Genomic DNA, 17,626 nt, shown 5'->3' on the forward strand with positions numbered 1-17,626 from the left:
AATCCATGAAACATTCGCCTTCTGATTCTTGAGAAATTCTCGCCAGTTTCCCCAGTTATTGTTGCATGTCGAGTTCCCTCTTCCAGAGGTTTCTGTCTCTATTGTTGCTGTGACCTTGTTCCTCATCCCACATGCTGCACACATCAATGGACTATTGTGCTTATTGTGAATTTGATGATTTTCCTCCCAATTAGACAGATAATGTTATTAATCGATGGGTAAAAACGTGGTGCTTGTAACGATTCTGTGTTGTTCCTGTTAGTTTGGTGTAATTGTGGCCACAGGTAACTCTCAGAGAGATCACTTCATCATCATGTTTCCTGGGGTTTTTTTTTTTTTTCCCTCTTCAACCTTCTGCTTCTGTCCTATATATAAACGGTGACAGCTTGCAAACACACAGACAGCTGAACCAGAGCTGTAGGCGCATCTCTGCTGCACGGAGTCAACCTTCGGTGATCTGAAACTTAATCCACTCACACGGTAAGACCGAATCACCTCTCATAAAGTTTCGTAAAAACCATGATAGCCATTAATCTCTGAAGGAATTCTTTGTGAAATAGCAAGTTATTTATATTTTTCTAGTTATTTTGAATCAAGGTCATTCATTATATTTGGTGAGCAGAACAGTCTGGTATCCCATATGTATTTATACTAACTTTAGCCACAGATACTTGATTAACCTAAAGCCAATCATTTCTTTTTTGAAAGCTTTATTGATCAAATAGTCCACTTAAAGCTCCAATATTGTTATTGTCTTGTTTTTCCCAGATGAACTTTTTGTTTCTGGTGGTCCTGTTTGGAGGAGTGTGCTACGCCAGCTCTGACGTCAGCATCGAACCCCTGGTGGATCACGGTCAGTGGTTTCTTCCCAAATGAGTTATCTGCGTTCTTCTGCTGTTGTTTCACCTGCAGCGTAATGCTTTTCCCACATTGTGATTCACAGTTGTGGTCCTGAAGGTGCCACACAGAGGGAGAACCGAAGAGGAGGTTCCACTTGTCTGCGGGACAGACGACCTCACCCAGGATGTGTTTTGGAAAAAAGACGGTAAGAGAAGTGATGCCGGTTAAATGAAACATTTTGGGGCGCTAAAGTAGCCGCGGCGCATCTCTGACCTATGCCGGTGTTTCAGGAATGGAGCTGAACCCGCCTCTGAAGGGGAACCGCATCACGGTTCTGGTAGAAGAGATGGAGGGCGGGAACTACTCCTGTCACCTCAGCCCGGGTGGACAGTACCTCAACCACACCATCATTTTCATCCAGCTGGACTCAGAGGAGAGGGTCATCCTGAAGGAGAGGTCCCCTGAAGAAGGCAGGTTCAGGGAGACTGAGTGTGTGTGTGTGTGTGTGTGTGTGTGTGTGTGTGTGTGTGTGTGTTTGAAAGCTGTGGTGGTTCTAAAAGCTCCTCTGTTCCCCCAGGGCACATCCACTGCTCTGCACCCAACTACACCGGCCCATTTCGCTGTTCCTGGACAAGAGCTAACTCCAGACCCAACGCTGCTGTGCTGCTCTTACAGGCTACACGGTGATTCCTTCGTTCTCGGTTCTTCTCAGCTTTCTGTCTTGTCAGGAGTATTTATATCAAACTTTACTGCAGGAACGGGCAGCAAATTCCTTGTGAGCTGGATGCTGGTGGATCAGGTGTTCTGTGTCAGGATAACAGCTGCTCGTACAAAGAGGAGCAGCACCACATCCTCTTCACCATCCACGTACACAGTTACTCCCGCCTAGAAACCTACACAAAGGCCTTTTATCTGAAAGATATTGGTGAGCGGTTGCATTCTTTTACGTAGGTAAAAATAAAATAAAAAGAAGTGGCAGGCTCTGTACCTTCATGTTTCAGTTGCACTCCTGCCACATCCTGCTCACTGTTTCACTTCTCCTATCCTGCTCAGTGAGGCCGGGGGCGCTGTCCAACCTGCAGATGGACAATGCAAAGGTGTTCAGTTGGAGCTACCCCGACTCCTGGGAGAAGCCCTGCTCCTTCTACGGCCTGAACTTCCAGTACAGGGTGGTCCGCCACAATCACCCCTGTGACAGCGACACTGCCATCCTGGTAAGCGACACGTGGGCGACGAATATTCCAGTTTTAAGCTGTTTACGACTTTGCGCGGCCTCTTTCAACGCAGGTGAACACCACAGATGACACGAAGTTTGAAGTCAATGTCAAAGCTAAGAAGTATGTGTTCTGCGTGAGAGCTCAAGACAAGTACACCCAAGGCCCCTTTGGCCCCTGGAGCAGCTGCGTGTAAGTGCTATCCTAAGATCTTTGCCGACTGATGAAAGGTTCTTTATTTTTCACACTGACTCGCTCCATTCCAGAGTGACCAAGGAGGAAGCCGGCTGCCAGCCTCTCTCACCTGGACAGAGGAAATGACTTCATAACTCGTCTGTGTTGGAACGAATGTAGACTTGTACAGTATTTATCTCTCCCCTTTGAAAGGTGACATAATTACTATATTTTTGTAAACGCGATTAAGATCTATTTATTTATTCCCTTTTCTATGTCTTCTGATAAAACATTAATATGAATTAAACTGATATTTAAAATAAAATATTTGCAAGCAACATTGGTACAAAAAGGATTTATTGTCATATGTACAACCATGTTGTCGAGTATTATGAGAAAAACACAAAGTTCCATAGACCATCTCATTAATAATAATAATTTCATCCTCCTTCACAAATAAGAAAAAAATTATTCCTCTCATTAAAAGGGACCAAAATATTTCAAACCTTGCTGTCAGTGTTCATGAATGGCAATTATTATCAGCTCACTTCTAATACTAATACTTTTATTTTTGACCATTATTAAAATAATAAACGCCCTAAACGAGACACAGGCTAAAGAATTCTGCTTCAACTAAAGCAAAAGAAAAAGAAAGTCTATCCTTAAGAATAACAGTCCAGTGAGGCATCGTAGCTAGCTTGTATCTATGGGAAGAAAATTCTAGGCATTCCCTCGCTCAGGCAAACAAAATATGCAGATATAAAATAGATGTTATTTCAGCCACTGCTTACAGATTCCTGACTGATGTAGTCATACAGTACAGCACTGGGCCACAGTGGATTGTGTCACTTAAATAAAAAAATATGAATTTCATTTCAGCCCCACTGACTGATAATAAGTTCTGTTGTACTGGAGGAAAATGTGGGAGATTTTAGAGACAGAACATGCAAATATGGAAACTGAGAAGCCCGCTTCAGTCCTGAGCTAATGGACAGCTGGATGATGATGTGGTAGTGCAGATCATTGCTGAGGTTGACATCCTTCTTCAGTGGTGCTGTCTCTTTGATAAGTACCTGTAGGATCAGAAAGACATATTTACATTCATTCTGTGACTTTCAGGCAATGGACGCAGTCTTGACATTGGTCTTAGCAGGATTAAAGGTGTGACAACTGCCACGCAACTGTCTCAAACAACTCTCCTATGGTACCACAGCACCTTGGTGGAAGGTCATCCTTCCTTCCCTCCATCAAAATAAGACTCAGGAGGTGAAGGCAGTTTAAGCTTCCAAATCCCACTCAAAATCCATGGAAGCCCAGCCGACAAAGACAGATCTCAAGGATCTTTATAGGAAGAACCTCTCAGGGCATCATCAGTCTGATTATTGATGGATGCTAAAGCTGCTTTAGATCTAGAGAACGCCGACACCGACTCCAAACAGAACCCTTTATCACCGTTCCGCTGGCATTTCTTGGATGGTTACTGTGGCACAAACCCCAGTCAGGATCAAGTGTTTGCTAAGCAAACATGGGCCAGTTCAGTCCAGCTGTTGGTGTTATTAATGTGTGCTGATCGGGGTCTGTGTTTACCTCTCCCAGTGTTTGTGATTGAGCCCACTGAAGTCTTCCAGCTTGGCGATTTCTTTGAGGTATTGGGATAGTTTATACAACTCCCTGTCTTTCTCTCTGTTCAGGTGGGCCTTCATGAATGGCCGGATCTAATGGCAGGAAACAGTCTTGCGTAATCCTGGAAATGACGATGAGGAAGATGATGATAATGAGGATGATGGCTGGCCACTTACCTTTAGTCCGTTCTGTGGATTCATAAGGAAGTTTCGGCCAATGTCGTCAAACATTATGGTGTTCCTCCTGTTGTAAAACTCTCCGTACTTTCCCCATATCACACCAAGCGGCTTTACCTGAGAACACCATCCGGAAAAAAGCAACAAACAGCATTAAAAGGGAAGTTCATAGATAATAATTACATAATAAACCAATTTCCTCTGGACTGTGCGACACACAGTTCCATGACACCACTGCTTGCAGCCGTCATACTCACTACACCCACCTCCACAACTCCTCTTTTGGGGGTGTGTACTGTGATCATGGCAGCACTGTCCAACATAAATGTTATCTTGTAGTTTGGGTTGTCTGTCACTCCCAACTCCTGCACACACGGGCAAAAATGGGCACAGTCGTTGTCGCTGTTCGGCTCTAACCTCTAACATTGCTGCTTAAACGGACCAACACTGCCACCTACTGGACGAAAATGGCAACATCTCACGAATATGAACTCTTACCTTCATCTTGGCATCAATCCACTTCATACTTGTTGCAGCTAAAAACAGACAGCACATGTATATTTGACAAAATTGCTGTGTACCGGAAGAATATGGTGGTAGTTACTATTCACCAACAATAATGCAACAAGAAAGAAGAAAGAAAGATGAGAGAAGCCCCTTACACCAAATGACAATGTCATAGTCCTCATAGGCAGATGTCAAAAACTCATGGAGGTATGGTCTCATCAGCTCCTGGCCCGATTCTGCACATGACTTGTGATCTAAACACATAATTAGATAATATAAAAGTATGAGCTGACTTTTATTCCTATTTCTCTAAAGAGAATATTTAGGGGGGTGAGGGTAAATATCCATTTGACGTAACCATCATTTAAATCACACCCGCGATTATTTAAAATGCTGCATAAAAACTATGATTAACTCTGTGTTAAATAAGCAACTCACCAAACAACGTGTAGTCCACATCCAGGACCAGAAGCCTCTTTCCTTCCCTGGGAGGGTTGAGTTCCTCCACCTTATAATCTTTTACTCTGCGAGCAATTTTAGCCAGATTTTCCTCTCTTTGGAGACACAAAGTTTTACAAAATAAAAGTAAATATAGCTTTCCTTCTCAACTGTCCGATTCATTTCATACAAATCAAGTAAGAATTTTCAAACCTGTTCTCCACTTCAATAACCTCCTCCTCGATGTCAAAATCATTGACCACATCATCATTCTCGGGATGTGGGGCTAGAACCTCTTCCTACAGGGAAAGAAGCATAGGAGCAGTTTGAAATGAGTTGATCTTCAAACACAACACAACACATTAATCACACAAGTTTAAGAGTAAATAATATGTCTGGCACAAGTGCAAATTACTCAGCGTACACAGTAATTTCTTCATATGCCAGTCACCTACCAGACTCTCTTCTCTTGTGCCCATCATCATAATCTTGGTGTTGGGCTTCAGCTTCAGCGAGCCTAATTTTACTTCATCTTCTGCAGGTTTCCCTGGAATACAGATTAAACACACACATATATATAAAATTACAAAATGTACATTAAAGCATTAGTTAATGGATGCCATTAGGGGGGGTTCAGAGAACATATTTCAATGATCTACAACACTACTACTTTTAAAAAACAGACATTGAATATGTCTGAGTATGAATATCATATCATATGTCCTATTGTACCCCCCCATTCTGGAATATATCCTATGTGATAACTGATGCTCCCTCACCTTTGACCTTTAGTCCCAGTAGCTTCTGTCTCTCTGGCAGCACACCAGTCAGGCTCTTGATGGACTGCTTCAGGTCCATCACAGTGTCCTCCTCAGACAGAGAGCTGATGGAGTACTCTTGACCTCCCCACTTAATGATCACTGACACTGACATGGCACACACGAGGGCTCTCCACACACAAACACACACACTCTTGGCTGGAGGATTTTGAATCAGGTGTTCAGAGGAGCACAAAAAGTTTTGAGTAGATGTATCCAGCTACAGCGTCACCATCAAACAAGCACATCAAAGGGGAAAGGAGGAGTAAGAGGAGACATCAGGATGATACAATGTAAGTTGGTAGAGATACAGCAGAAGACCAGACAGAGAGAACCAATAGTCACTAAAACATGACATTGTTTATGACAGTGACGTGTTATGTTGGCCGGCTAGTTCGAGATACAAAGGCCATTTAATCAGAAAAGACTGACAACCCCTGATGTTGATATTTTTAGCACGAGTTGGCTAACACTGATTAGCAGCCACGAAAACAGAGGCGGTAACTAGCCAGTCAGCTAACTTTAGCGTGCAAGGTTTAGTATCTTTACCAGGCGGATCCAGCAGATAGCTTACCGAATGTGGGCAAATAGTACCGAGAAGTTTGGACAGTGAATGAAGTGTTGCCGTTCTGTTTCATTCAACGAGCGGCGCCCTGCTTTTCCGGGCGTTCGGAACGAGACCGGAAGTGACGTCGTCAAAACGTATGGTTTCCATGCTAAACATGTAACCATAATAACGTGACACAAAACCTGAAAAACAAACAAACAGAAATAATCTAGGGTATATTATGATCATATACCACGAATTTAAACGTCTTGGCTGAGGTTGCATGTTAAATTTTAATTGTATAATTTCAATCCCTGAGAAAAACCTCTCCCTTATTGACACAGTTGTGCTCCGAGGTCAACCGGATCTGTCCACAACTGGAGTTTTTCCTCCCATGTAACTAGTATGTTACGTGTGACTATCGCAGTGTTTGCTTTGGCTCTATGTATTTATTTGTTGCTGTAGCAGCTGTCATTCCTTTGACAACAGTGATTTTAGTGTACCCCAGTTCAGGAGGCTTCGGGGTGCAATTGAAACAGAATTTAAATACTTTAGTGACCGGCTTTCCCAAAAGTTTCAGCAACAATTGATTCCAATACGCACTTTATTGTGAAGTACATTAGTGCATTTCAACTTTCACTTTAACGCTGGCAGAACCTAAAGGAAGCTATATAAATGTCATGTCCTGATACAGACAACCAAAAAGTCCAAATCCTTAGATGGGTTCTGTACTGACATGGCCACAAAATGTAACCCAGCTAAACATTTCTATTAATCAGAACAATGTTTATCTTTCAACTGTTAAAAGCACAAAAAGTAATATTTCATACGAGTTATAATGTTTAAGACACACAGATGCTTTGTTATATATTTTATTTTATTTTATTTTGAACCAGCTCATGGCTAATGAGGAAGGGTGTAGTACTGATGTGTGATTAGTTGAGGTGGATGAGGGGCATCTGTTGGTTTTCTTTGTTTTTGGGAAGTGAGACAGACGAGGGGAGGAGGTTTGGAGACGCATGGCACAGGTGTTAAGATCAGTTAGGATACGTTGCTGTCTGTAGCATCAGTATTTTATTTTATTTTATTTTTAAATGATTGTCTTAATATTCTGGAAGTGAGCAGGAACAGCTGACAGTATTGGACATACACAAGTCACAGACCACCCTCTACCACCCCCAGGGTGATCCACAACCAGAACACTTCAATAGAACTCATCTATGTTAGCCACCTTAAACCAGGAGTAAAAAAAAACCATCAACATCAAGATACCCACTGGATGTATGTTTAGGGACATGCCCCAATGGAGAAACCACCCAAACCAACTCCTCCCAAACAAAAGACCTTTGACCAGAGAGTCAGTTTCCACAATTTAGAACCTGTGACTGAGTATTAGTTAAAAATCTTGGGTTGAAGGGCAAACAAACTAGGCAGTCTCTGATATGATGTCCCTTATGTGGTCGTAAATAAGATGCCAAACTATCCTGGTTACTCATGGGAAGGGGAAGCTCAAAACTTTGCACAGGGACATCCTTCCTATAGGAGATCTTCTGAGGATTCCAGTGTTGGATAACACCAAAAACATGCCAAAGAAACCAGTCATCCAAAGTGGTGTTCACGTGAGGCGCAAAAGAAGCTGAATGGATCAAAATGTACAAGAGAGTGTAATACGTCGACTGGCCACTCTGATTTGGCCAGTTCAACCCTTCAGGTGGTGTGTGGACGAGCACAGATGCAGTGCTGATGGATTTGAGCAGGTGGGATCATCAGCCCCTCAGAAAGAGTCAGTTCCGTGGTAGATGATGTAGCACCGCCTGTCATTTTCTTTTGTTATTGCTGGCTGTGCGCATGTGTGTGTTGGGTGTGGATCCGCTGATTTGTGAGGGAATGATGAATATTTTAGTTGTTAAAATTTGTATTGAGGCATTATAAAGGAATTCAGTTTTTTTTCCCCCAAATAAGAATATTGTTTCGTATGGTATATATATTTGATGTTTAAATAAATAATTGACTAGATGTGTTCTATGACAGTCAGATATACTATCCAATATTTTGTCAGCTAAATTCATTTATTACTAGTAACTCAGAGCTCAGACAGTTGTGAGAAGTGGGCTCCATAAACATACATAAACGTACAGGACATCACACACCCAGGGCCCATAGATGGAATCAACCCAGCGCTCTGCGCATGCTCAGATCATCCTCCTCGGTACTTGAGTATAATGGCTGCTGAGTGAAATGAGCGGATCGGCCGCATCTCTCCTGTGTGTGGCGCCTCCGTCGACACCAGCGCTAACCGAGGTACTGCCGAGTTAAAATGGTCGATATCCGACCGGACAAACACTCAGAAACTACTTTACGTACTGTGCTCGACGTCCCTTATACGTAAGTTTTCGTATTTTCTCCTTCCAGTCTTGGCTGTGCGCCATAGCTAGCTCCGAATGGCTCAGTTTGCCTGTTAGCAGGGCTAACACCCACGGCTGCACGTAGTAGCTACAGAGGCGTTGTTGTTTTATAAAGTTATTAGCCAAAGCCATTGAGTTTGGAACCGTGTGGAGACGGTTGTTTTCGTCTGAACTCGGTGGCTGTTGTGCGGAGGCGAGACTGTGTCTAATTGAAGGCGATGCTACGTGACTACGGTAGCTGTAATTGTGACAACAGTGGCCGCGTCTTGCTCGCTGCATATCGCCTCCAGACCGCACACATGACACCAACGCGAAGCCCCAGACAGACCAAAGTGGTGGACGCGCCTGGCTGCACCAGAGAAAACCGTCTAGTTAGCAAAACGATGCAGTCATTTGCGACGTAGCTGCCCCCCCCTCACACACACACACACACACACACACACACACACACACACACACACACACACACACACACACACACACACACACCAGCAGCAGCAGCACCGAGCAGACTCGGGGGTTACTAGAGTTCACGACGTGGCCCGGTCGATGCGACTCTCCCTGCCTGTTTGTTGCAACCGCAAAGGAAAGTAAAGTACAATTCGTGCCAGCATTTCCTCCCGTTTATACCAGGACAGACAAATATCCAGCGCTAGACGGCCGCGTTATATAAGATCGTATTCTACGAAGTGATGTTCTCTAAGCACTGATAGTCCTGCTGATTACAGTTACATAAGGCCTTATGCTCCAGACGCGGTAGGCGAGGTTAATGGATTAAAAAACCTGCTACTGACGGCTTGGGAGCAGATTTTGGCTTTCCAATGAGGCCAGAAACGTGGGAGAGTCATTGTTGACACCCTCAGCGTCCTGTTGTTTCTGCCAGCAGTGTGTGTGGGGTCCTCCCCAAGCTGGACATCATCCAGTGTTTCGTATCTTAAGTGTCCCTCAAACTCTTGGTTTGGCTGCAGATCAAGCCATCGCACCGAAGTCTGTCTTTTATGCCATGTTTCCTGGCCGCTTCCCATCCTCAGAGCTTGACCTTTCAACCCTGTACCTTACTGTAAATGCACTCTGCAGGAACGGGAACTGTTCCATCCCGTCTGTACTGTTACCTTTCTTGGTGTCATTGTGTGCTTACTTTTGCTTTCAGTTTCAGTTGATGATTCTGTTACATTCTGTTTAAGTGATGAATTCGTCTGACCTCTCTTCCTCCTTCCCCCTTATAACCTGCTGGTTTGTTTCGGTAATCTACTGTCATCCTCTGTAGCGGTTGTTTAATTCTCCTGTGTCTCCCATGTCTCCGTCCCTGCAGTGCGCCCTCTGTTAAAGTCGTCCTATAGGGGTCGCTTCAGCCTACAGAGCAGAGATTAAGCTGAGGAGATGGCAGTGAAGGACCGCGTAGAAGCAGTGCTCAATGTGGGCCTGCGTGTTCCCAGCATCATGCTGCTGGATGTCTTGTACCGGTGGGATGTCAGCTCCTTTTTCCAGAAGATTCAACGTTCCAGCCTCTCCAACAATCCTTTATTTCAATATAAGTACCTGGCACTTTACCTGCACTATGTAGGTCAGTACACACAGTCTATCTTAAATACATAGTTCCCTGTATTAACATTTCTTAAAAGATTAAATGGGAAGCAAATACAAAAGCACGTCAGACTTGGGGATTATTGTCTTTCCATATTTAGCTGCACTTATTTAGCTCAGTCTCACACTAACCCCATTCAAATCGTGGCCCATCAGATATGCAAATCTAAATTTACTTGTATTTGTCATGCACTTTCCTTGCATGCTGAATACTGACATCTATAATAATCCTTTGGCTGTTAGCAGACATAAACCAAACAGTCATCACATGTCTCATTTAATTCCAGTAACAGTGAAGTAAATTGACTCAGCTACGGCTAAATTTCAGCAGCCAACGCAGATGCAGACGTGCGTATTTTGCCAGCCTGGGCTGCAGCTGGTTAAATGAGCCAATGGGCCTGGTATGTGTGTTGTGGGAGGACAAAAGAATTAAAGGGGACGCCTCAGTGCAATAACTGTTTTTTCTTCTGTTGGGAAAGACTTCCCCTAAAGCCCTCTGCAAACTGTCTAACACCTTTTTTAGCAATCTCAAAATAGCAGCAGGGACACTGAGAACTTTACCTCAGTGATGTCATTCAATAATTTTCTGTTTATCTTGCTTATCTCTGTGTCTCCTACAGGTTACATCCTAAGCTTAGTGCTTCTGACTCTGCCCCGGCAGCATTTGGTTAAACTGTACCTATACGTCCTTACGGCCCTGCTGTTGTTTGCAGGCCACCAAGTGTCGAGGTAAGTTTACATCCTGTTTGTTCAAATGAAAGGATGCACATCTTTGCATAGGTCACTGGTGTATATTCCAGTAAGGTTTCCTGTAAATTGAGAGTTTCGTCCTGCTTTTGTCAGGGATTATGTTCGCAGTGAACTAGAATCGGGTTTTGAAGGACCGGTATATTTGGAGCCTTTGTCCATGAACAGATTCACCACCGCTCTCATAGGTATAGTATTACGCAACGATACTCTTGTCTACCCTGCGTGGCAAGGTAGTAATTAAATGAAATGATGCAGTCTTGGGCATGAAAAGGAGCTCAGACTTTTCTTTCATCGCTTCTCCAGGTCAGTTGGTGGTCTGTACTTTATGTTCCTGTGTGATGCAGACCAAGAGGATTTGGCTGTTCTCTGCTCACCTCCTCCCCCTGGTGGCCAGACTGTGTCTGGTCCCCCTAGAGACCATCGTCTTCATCAATAAGTTCTCGATGATTTTCACTGGCCTGGAAGTCATGTATTTCCTGGCGTCCAACTTGTTGGTACCATACAATCTGGCAAAGACTGCCTACAGGGAGCTGGCTCAGGTAATAAAATAGTGATGTGTGTTTGAGTTACATGCTGGTTTGTGACAGCTTTTGAGTCCGACGGTCCTGAGAGAGATTTCCTCATATGTTGGATTAATGTCCTTCCATCTTTATCCCGTTACCTCATGTCTACATGCCTCTCTGCTTCCCAGGTGGTGGAAGTGTATGGCCTGTTGGCTCTGGGGATGTCTCTGTGGAACCAGCTGGTCCTGCCGGTTCTCTTTATGTGTTTCTGGCTTCTGCTGTTTGCCCTGCAGATCTACTCCTACTTCAGCACCAGAGATCAGCCTACCTCAAGAGAAAGGCTCTTGTTTCTCTTTCTTACCAGGTAAAACCACTGCAGCTGCAGTTGCCTCATCAGTGACTGTGAGAGTTTTTTTTAATAAATGTCAACTTATTTTTTTAAATCTTTTTTTTAAAATGGTAATCAGGGAACTCCATCTGTGTACCTCTGTCGGTTCTTTTCCACAGTATTGCAGAATGTTGCAGTACGCCATACTCCCTGCTGGGCCTCGTTTTCACAGTCTCCTTCATTGCTCTGGGAGTTCTCACCCTCTGCAAGTTCTATCTTCAAGGTTACCGAGCCTTCATGAATGACAACACCATGCACAGGTCTGAGTAGGTGCCTGCGTGTATACGCCTGGGATCTTGTCCGTCTTTGGCTGCAGCGTCCAGAGTTTGGCACGTCCGTGTTTTGTCTCTCTGCAGGGGGATGACAGAAGGCATCACGCTGCTGATCCTCGCTGTCCAGACCGGACTTATTGAACTTCAGGTCATTCACAGAGCGTTCCTCCTGTCCATCATCCTCTTCATTGTCGTTGCTTCCATCCTGCAGTCAATGTTGGAGATAGCTGACCCAATTGTTCTGGCCCTGGGAGCATCCAGAGACAAGTGAGGCCGAATATGTAGCTGGAGTTTTGGGCTTTTTTTGTCTGCTGTCTTTGTCTGTCTTTTTAACCTTGGAGCTTTGAACGTACACCATATTGGTGCAGATAAGGCTAATTATGTCCTCTTTTCCTTCCCTTTTCTGGGCTTCAGGAGTCTATGGAAGCACTTCAGAGCAGTGTCTCTGTGCCTGTTCCTGCTGATTTTCCCGGCCTACATGGCCTATATGATCTGCCAGTTCTTCCACATGGACTTCTGGCTTCTCATCATCATCTCCTCCTCCATCCTCACCTCACTGCAGGTAACACACGTTCTGAGCTTGTGATCATCGTACAGTACAATAAAACTGGTGAATTCTTCATCTCTGAAGTGATAGACATGGAAATCCCCTCCTCTCGTCTGTAGGTCCTCGGTACGTTGCTGATTTATGTTCTCTTCATGGTGGAAGAGTTCCGCAAGGCTCCAGTGGAGAACATGGATGAAGTCATCTACTACGTTAACGGGACGTACAGATTGCTGGAGTTCCTGGTGAGCGTGACCATCAAACGTGCCGCATCATGGGACGCGCATAACTGAGACGTTGCTCCACACCCTCCAAAACCCAAAGGTCACATTACCCTAGATTTGTAAAGCCTTTCCTCCCTGTGTGTGGCAGGTTGCCGTGTGTGTGGTGTGCTACGGGGTGTCAGAGACCGTCTTTGGTGAGTGGAGCGTAATGGGGAGCACCATCATCTTGGTGCACTCCTACTATAACGTCTGGCTCAGAGCCCAGCTGGGCTGGCAGAGCTTCCTGCTCAGGAGAGATGCTGTCAACAAGATCAAGAGCCTCCCCACGGCCAGCAACGCACAGCTGGAACAGTACAACGACATCTGCGCTATCTGCTACCAGGTAGGCGCTGCGTAGCCACGTGCATTAGAGGTGTAAGGTGGTATTAAAATCCAAAGCATTTCAAAATCAAACCTAAAAAGACGAGGGGCTTATGCGTTTGTGCTCATTCCTTCTAGGACATGAACAGTGCTGTGATCACTCCATGCAGCCATTTCTTTCATGCTGGCTGTCTGAAGAAATGGCTCTACGTCCAGGAGACGTGTCCACTTTGTCACTCGCAGCTCAAGAGCCAGTCACCAACTGGCCCCGCTGGTCCCAATCAAGATCCCCCAGCAGCCAATCAGAGCCCTGCAGGGCAGGATGAAGCTCCAGCTGATGGGGAGGAAAAGGATGGCGCTCCAGTGGTTGGGAATGGGGAGGGAGATGGCAGAACTGTAACGCCAGCTGGAGAAGCCTCTGGCGTGTCTCCATCTCCTCTGCAGCAGAAGACTTCATCATCGCCTGACCCGTCTCCATCTACGCTCGTGAAGGAATTGAATAATCTCTCGCCCAACACTCGGCCCTCCTCATCTTCCTCTGACCCTCACCCCTCCGACCATCACCATTTGTCCTCAGCGGTGAACGTCAGCTCTGCTCAACCGGATCCAGCCTGTCAAAAAAACTCTGGCTTCTTGTTGGACAGCCAGGTGTCACCTGATGCACCCATGTCTGACCAGCTCCCTCCCGTCTCCGAGGAGCCGTGTCCTCCCCTCAGCCTCTGAACCATGACGTCACACAGGTCACACATGCTCATAAAAGCACAATCCACACGATCCGTCTGCCAGTCATGCTAGAAAAACCATTTCAAAATTATAGAACTCCAACGCAGAAAGGAAATGATTCCCATCGTCCTCCAGTGTGACATCACTCTTGTCTAGGGTCTGTTCCACCGGAATGGTCCAGTTCTCAGTTTGATCCCGTATGTAAACAACTGCTAGCGCTGCATCCTGTCTTTGAAATGTGAAATCTGTTTGGAGCTACAGTGAACATATCCCGAATCCGCTCATGTCAGTCCCAGACATTTCATACGATTGCACCCTCCTACCTTCAGTGCTGTTCTTTCCACAGTGTTCGGGGGTTCCCTCTGCTGTCGCGCACGTGCCATGATCTGTTGAGAGATGGGTCAGATGCTCAGAGAGCCTTAAAGAATCACACAACAGTTGCGTTTACGCCATTTCAGAGTACAAAGCTCCACGTTTGCTGTGGAGCTAAAATGGGTTTTGGCTGTCGACAGAGACGTGAATGTGTATCGGTGAACACGTTGGTGATCCTGGAGGCTGAAGCCTGGTGCTAAGCAGGAGATACACGTGGCGCTTTTGCTCCTTCATCCACTGCTGTAAGATTTGAATCCAACTTGTTTGGCTGGTCCCAGCAAAAAAAGCAAAACGGTTCCACTCTTCCTTGCCAAAGTTTTGTATTACTTTTAGAGAGATGTTATTTTTAAGAGCATTACATTATTCACAATGTGTGACTGACTTCAAGAAAAGAGCGGATCACAGTTTGTATCTGACCTTTAGGAATGATGGGATTGTGGAGTTTAAATTGGCTGGAATGGGCCACAAATGTGGTCGTTTGTTGGGGTTATTTCATTAGTGTTTCCTCTCCACACTCATCTCTCCCAGCTTCCCGCTCAGCTTTACTCACTCACCCTAAATAAGTCGCAGTGTTAAAGTCATCCGAGGTTCATTAGCCACAAATTATGGACTTATTAACTGGAGTTTGGCGCTTTAAATCCCGCCCCTTTTAAAGAACCCATCATCCTCCTTCTGTTGCTCAGTTGGTTTTACCTGTGAAGATGTACCAGCATACTGAATTTGTTTTTTTTTTTTGTTTTTTTTTCTGTTCAGCACACAGGCCGTCATGTGCGTCGGTCTTTTCCCACGGTCGGGCTAAAGGGTCTGCACAGGGTGTTGAGAGTGGCTGAATTGAAGGATCTTATAACGTTGGGGAAGCATTTCCTGGTGCACGCTTCTACGTAGAGCATGTTGCCACTGTTACATAGAGTTGTGTCACCACCATTATGTTTACCATGTTTCTGCCATTTCTTTCTTTCCCCATGGGTGGGGGAGGGGGTTTGCGTTTGCACTTGCACTAATGTCATTTATATTAGCAACGCTCCAAAGCTGTCCTGTGGCTGTCAGCAACCAAATACCTTTTTGATGTGTTTGTGTATGACGAAGAACAGCCTGTTTGTACAGAAATGTTGCTCCTCATCGCGGCTTCGTTAAACCACAGTGCGGTTGACATGCAAGCTCGGGACTCTCCCCAGGCGGATGGCGGTCTTTGAATCGAGACAACCTTGTGGCTGAGACGCGTTTGAGGACACGGTCCTCCGGATTTGTGAGCCAGCGTTTCAGTGCCTCCTGTGCGCATGATGCGTCCACATGCTGGGGTGATCACTCCGGTGCCCTCTACTGGTAGGAGTGGGATCAGCATGGTGCGGACAGCACAGGAGACGCAGAGTGAGGTATTAACAGTATTACTTGCCACCTTTATTAGAGCTCTCGTTACTATGAATGACTTAATTAATGATTTTGTGAAGTGTCGGTGACAGGCTTGGAAATGAATACAGAAGCAATGTAGGATCAAACCTGTTCAACCAATACTGTATAGTCATTTGTCTTTTTTTAATTATTATTATTATTAAATGTAGAGTTTGATGTTTTGCACATTTTTTCCTGACACAATAGTTTTCTCTATTCTTATTTTCACTAGCTCCATTCCTCAGACTCCATATTACGGACTCAAAAATGGTGTTTTTGTTTTTTTTCGAGACGTTTGCCATAACCTGGTTTAATTTTGGAGCATTTCAGACCCGCAGCATGATGGAATCTGACGGCTGTCACTGGCAACAGGCATTTAATGATGCATCTTTGGTAGCCAACCCCTCCAGATACACCGCTTCTGTTTGGCGTTCTGGGCAACAACTCAAGTATTTATTCATACTGTTTCACTCTTTATGGTGGTCTAATATCAATATTTACGACCGCTTATGGACTCTACATCGGAGTAATAGTTAAAATCCATTAATTGCTTTGAATTATTTGTGAAATTTTTATCTGTCTTTAGCAAAAATGCACCATTTGGAGCCACACAAGTGCGTGATGTCATTTTTCCTATGCCTCAAAGCGAGCGGTAAAAATGTATATTTCATATACATATGTATAATTTACAACTCTTGTACCCTGTAAATTAAATTGTATTGATTTACAGTTGTAAGTAGTGTAATAATAGAGCCAAAGTGCGCTGTTTTCAGAGTTTGGCCAAAACAGGATCTGTCACAACTGGACTCTTGGCTACGATCACATACTGGAAACCAAAGTAACATCCATCTCGCAATCTGACTTTTTTTTTTTTTTTTTTTAAAACATCAATTTCTTGGAAGATAAATTCCTGCATCATATCTCATAGTTGCCTCTGACTGGACGCATCCCACCATGCTCGGCCATGCGTTTTCATGTCCATATTTAAGTATTTTGATGAGAGTCTGCTCTATAAAACCCGACACTGAATGCCAGCTGTGTTCTGTTGAATTCTCCTCAGTTGATTTTTGGACTTAATGCCTGGCCTTGTCTTTGTACTTTACAGAAATTGAATGTCAAAAATAAAATAAAGACAACTGGATTCAGCCTGTGTCCAAATGATTATTAACGCTTCTATATTGTTTAACTAATATTGCCAAGTATTCTTTAAAAAAAAAAAAAAAACAACGAGCGGGTCGTGCGGCGTCAATTTTCCTGTAATTCGGGGTCTCGGACACACGATGTCGCTGCTGCGCTGTTTTTCATGATCCCAGGAACGAGCTCCAGATGTAAATTGATGTTATTTCTGTCGTCCGGAAGTATTTTAACCTAATATCTGCATCCGTCTTTTGTTCTATTTTGCCTTATGTTTTGAACTCCTGAAAATTTCACAGTTTCAAACTTTAGATTTCTGAAGTTTAGCGTTTCTCCCGCAAGTCCGATCTCATCAATATTCAACTTCAAGGTCTCTTTTAACGGCTGGAGGAACGAGCATCCTAAATAACTAAAGTTAGGTATGAGATTCAAGTGAACGCACAATGAGGTCCATAAAACGGCAAAGCCCCATCAAAGCCAAATACTTTCCAGAAATGGAATTTATTAAATGTAGAGTACGTTTTTAGGAATAAATATCCAATCTTTCATCCCTTGCGACCCCTTTGCTTACATCCGACACTGCTTGAAGCAAGGAAAGCGGAGCATAAAGGATTCATTCTCCATAATCGAGGTCACGGACG

General features: G+C 44.4%; 3 protein-coding genes across 4 annotated transcripts; 2 read left to right on the forward strand and 1 right to left on the reverse strand.

The window, feature by feature from the left end:
* Positions 1-327: 327 nt before the first annotated feature.
* il12bb (interleukin 12B, b) lies at positions 328-2,566 on the forward strand. The gene is made up of 9 exons (XM_057054481.1): positions 328-480; positions 769-853; positions 944-1,045; positions 1,131-1,310; positions 1,418-1,523; positions 1,596-1,765; positions 1,894-2,054; positions 2,128-2,246; positions 2,321-2,566. Exons 2-9 carry the CDS (start codon positions 769-771, stop codon positions 2,373-2,375), a joined length of 978 nt encoding a protein of 325 aa, XP_056910461.1. The 5' UTR covers positions 328-480; the 3' UTR covers positions 2,376-2,566.
* A 2-nt stretch (positions 2,567-2,568) lies between these two features.
* ublcp1 (ubiquitin-like domain containing CTD phosphatase 1) lies at positions 2,569-6,522 on the reverse strand. The gene is made up of 11 exons (XM_057054488.1): positions 6,365-6,522; positions 5,752-6,010; positions 5,428-5,519; positions 5,186-5,271; positions 4,973-5,088; positions 4,690-4,788; positions 4,526-4,563; positions 4,294-4,392; positions 4,028-4,144; positions 3,816-3,943; positions 2,569-3,301 (listed from the first exon to the last, which is right to left on the reverse strand). The coding sequence occupies exons 2-11, from the start codon at positions 5,903-5,905 to the stop codon at positions 3,274-3,276; spliced, it is 957 nt and encodes a 318-aa protein (XP_056910468.1). The 5' UTR covers positions 5,906-6,010; positions 6,365-6,522; the 3' UTR covers positions 2,569-3,273.
* A 2,008-nt stretch (positions 6,523-8,530) lies between these two features.
* LOC130537545 (RING finger protein 145-like) lies at positions 8,531-16,996 on the forward strand. Of its 2 annotated transcripts, none has more exons than XM_057054442.1 (12): positions 8,531-8,638; positions 10,055-10,306; positions 10,947-11,055; positions 11,170-11,261; positions 11,380-11,615; positions 11,768-11,943; positions 12,087-12,227; positions 12,324-12,506; positions 12,654-12,801; positions 12,906-13,028; positions 13,156-13,389; positions 13,506-16,996. In XM_057054442.1, exons 2-12 carry the CDS (start codon positions 10,123-10,125, stop codon positions 14,088-14,090), a joined length of 2,211 nt encoding a protein of 736 aa, XP_056910422.1. In that variant the 5' UTR covers positions 8,531-8,638; positions 10,055-10,122; the 3' UTR covers positions 14,091-16,996. The 2 variants fall into 2 exon arrangements, with proteins under 2 accessions (XP_056910422.1, XP_056910421.1); XM_057054441.1 differs by having other exon boundaries at positions 8,542-8,722.
* Positions 16,997-17,626: the final 630 nt, after the last annotated feature.

This window comes from Takifugu flavidus, chromosome 14 (genome assembly GCF_003711565.1).
Source record: "Takifugu flavidus isolate HTHZ2018 chromosome 14, ASM371156v2, whole genome shotgun sequence".
In the NCBI taxonomy this organism is placed as follows: domain Eukaryota; kingdom Metazoa; phylum Chordata; class Actinopteri; order Tetraodontiformes; family Tetraodontidae; genus Takifugu; species Takifugu flavidus.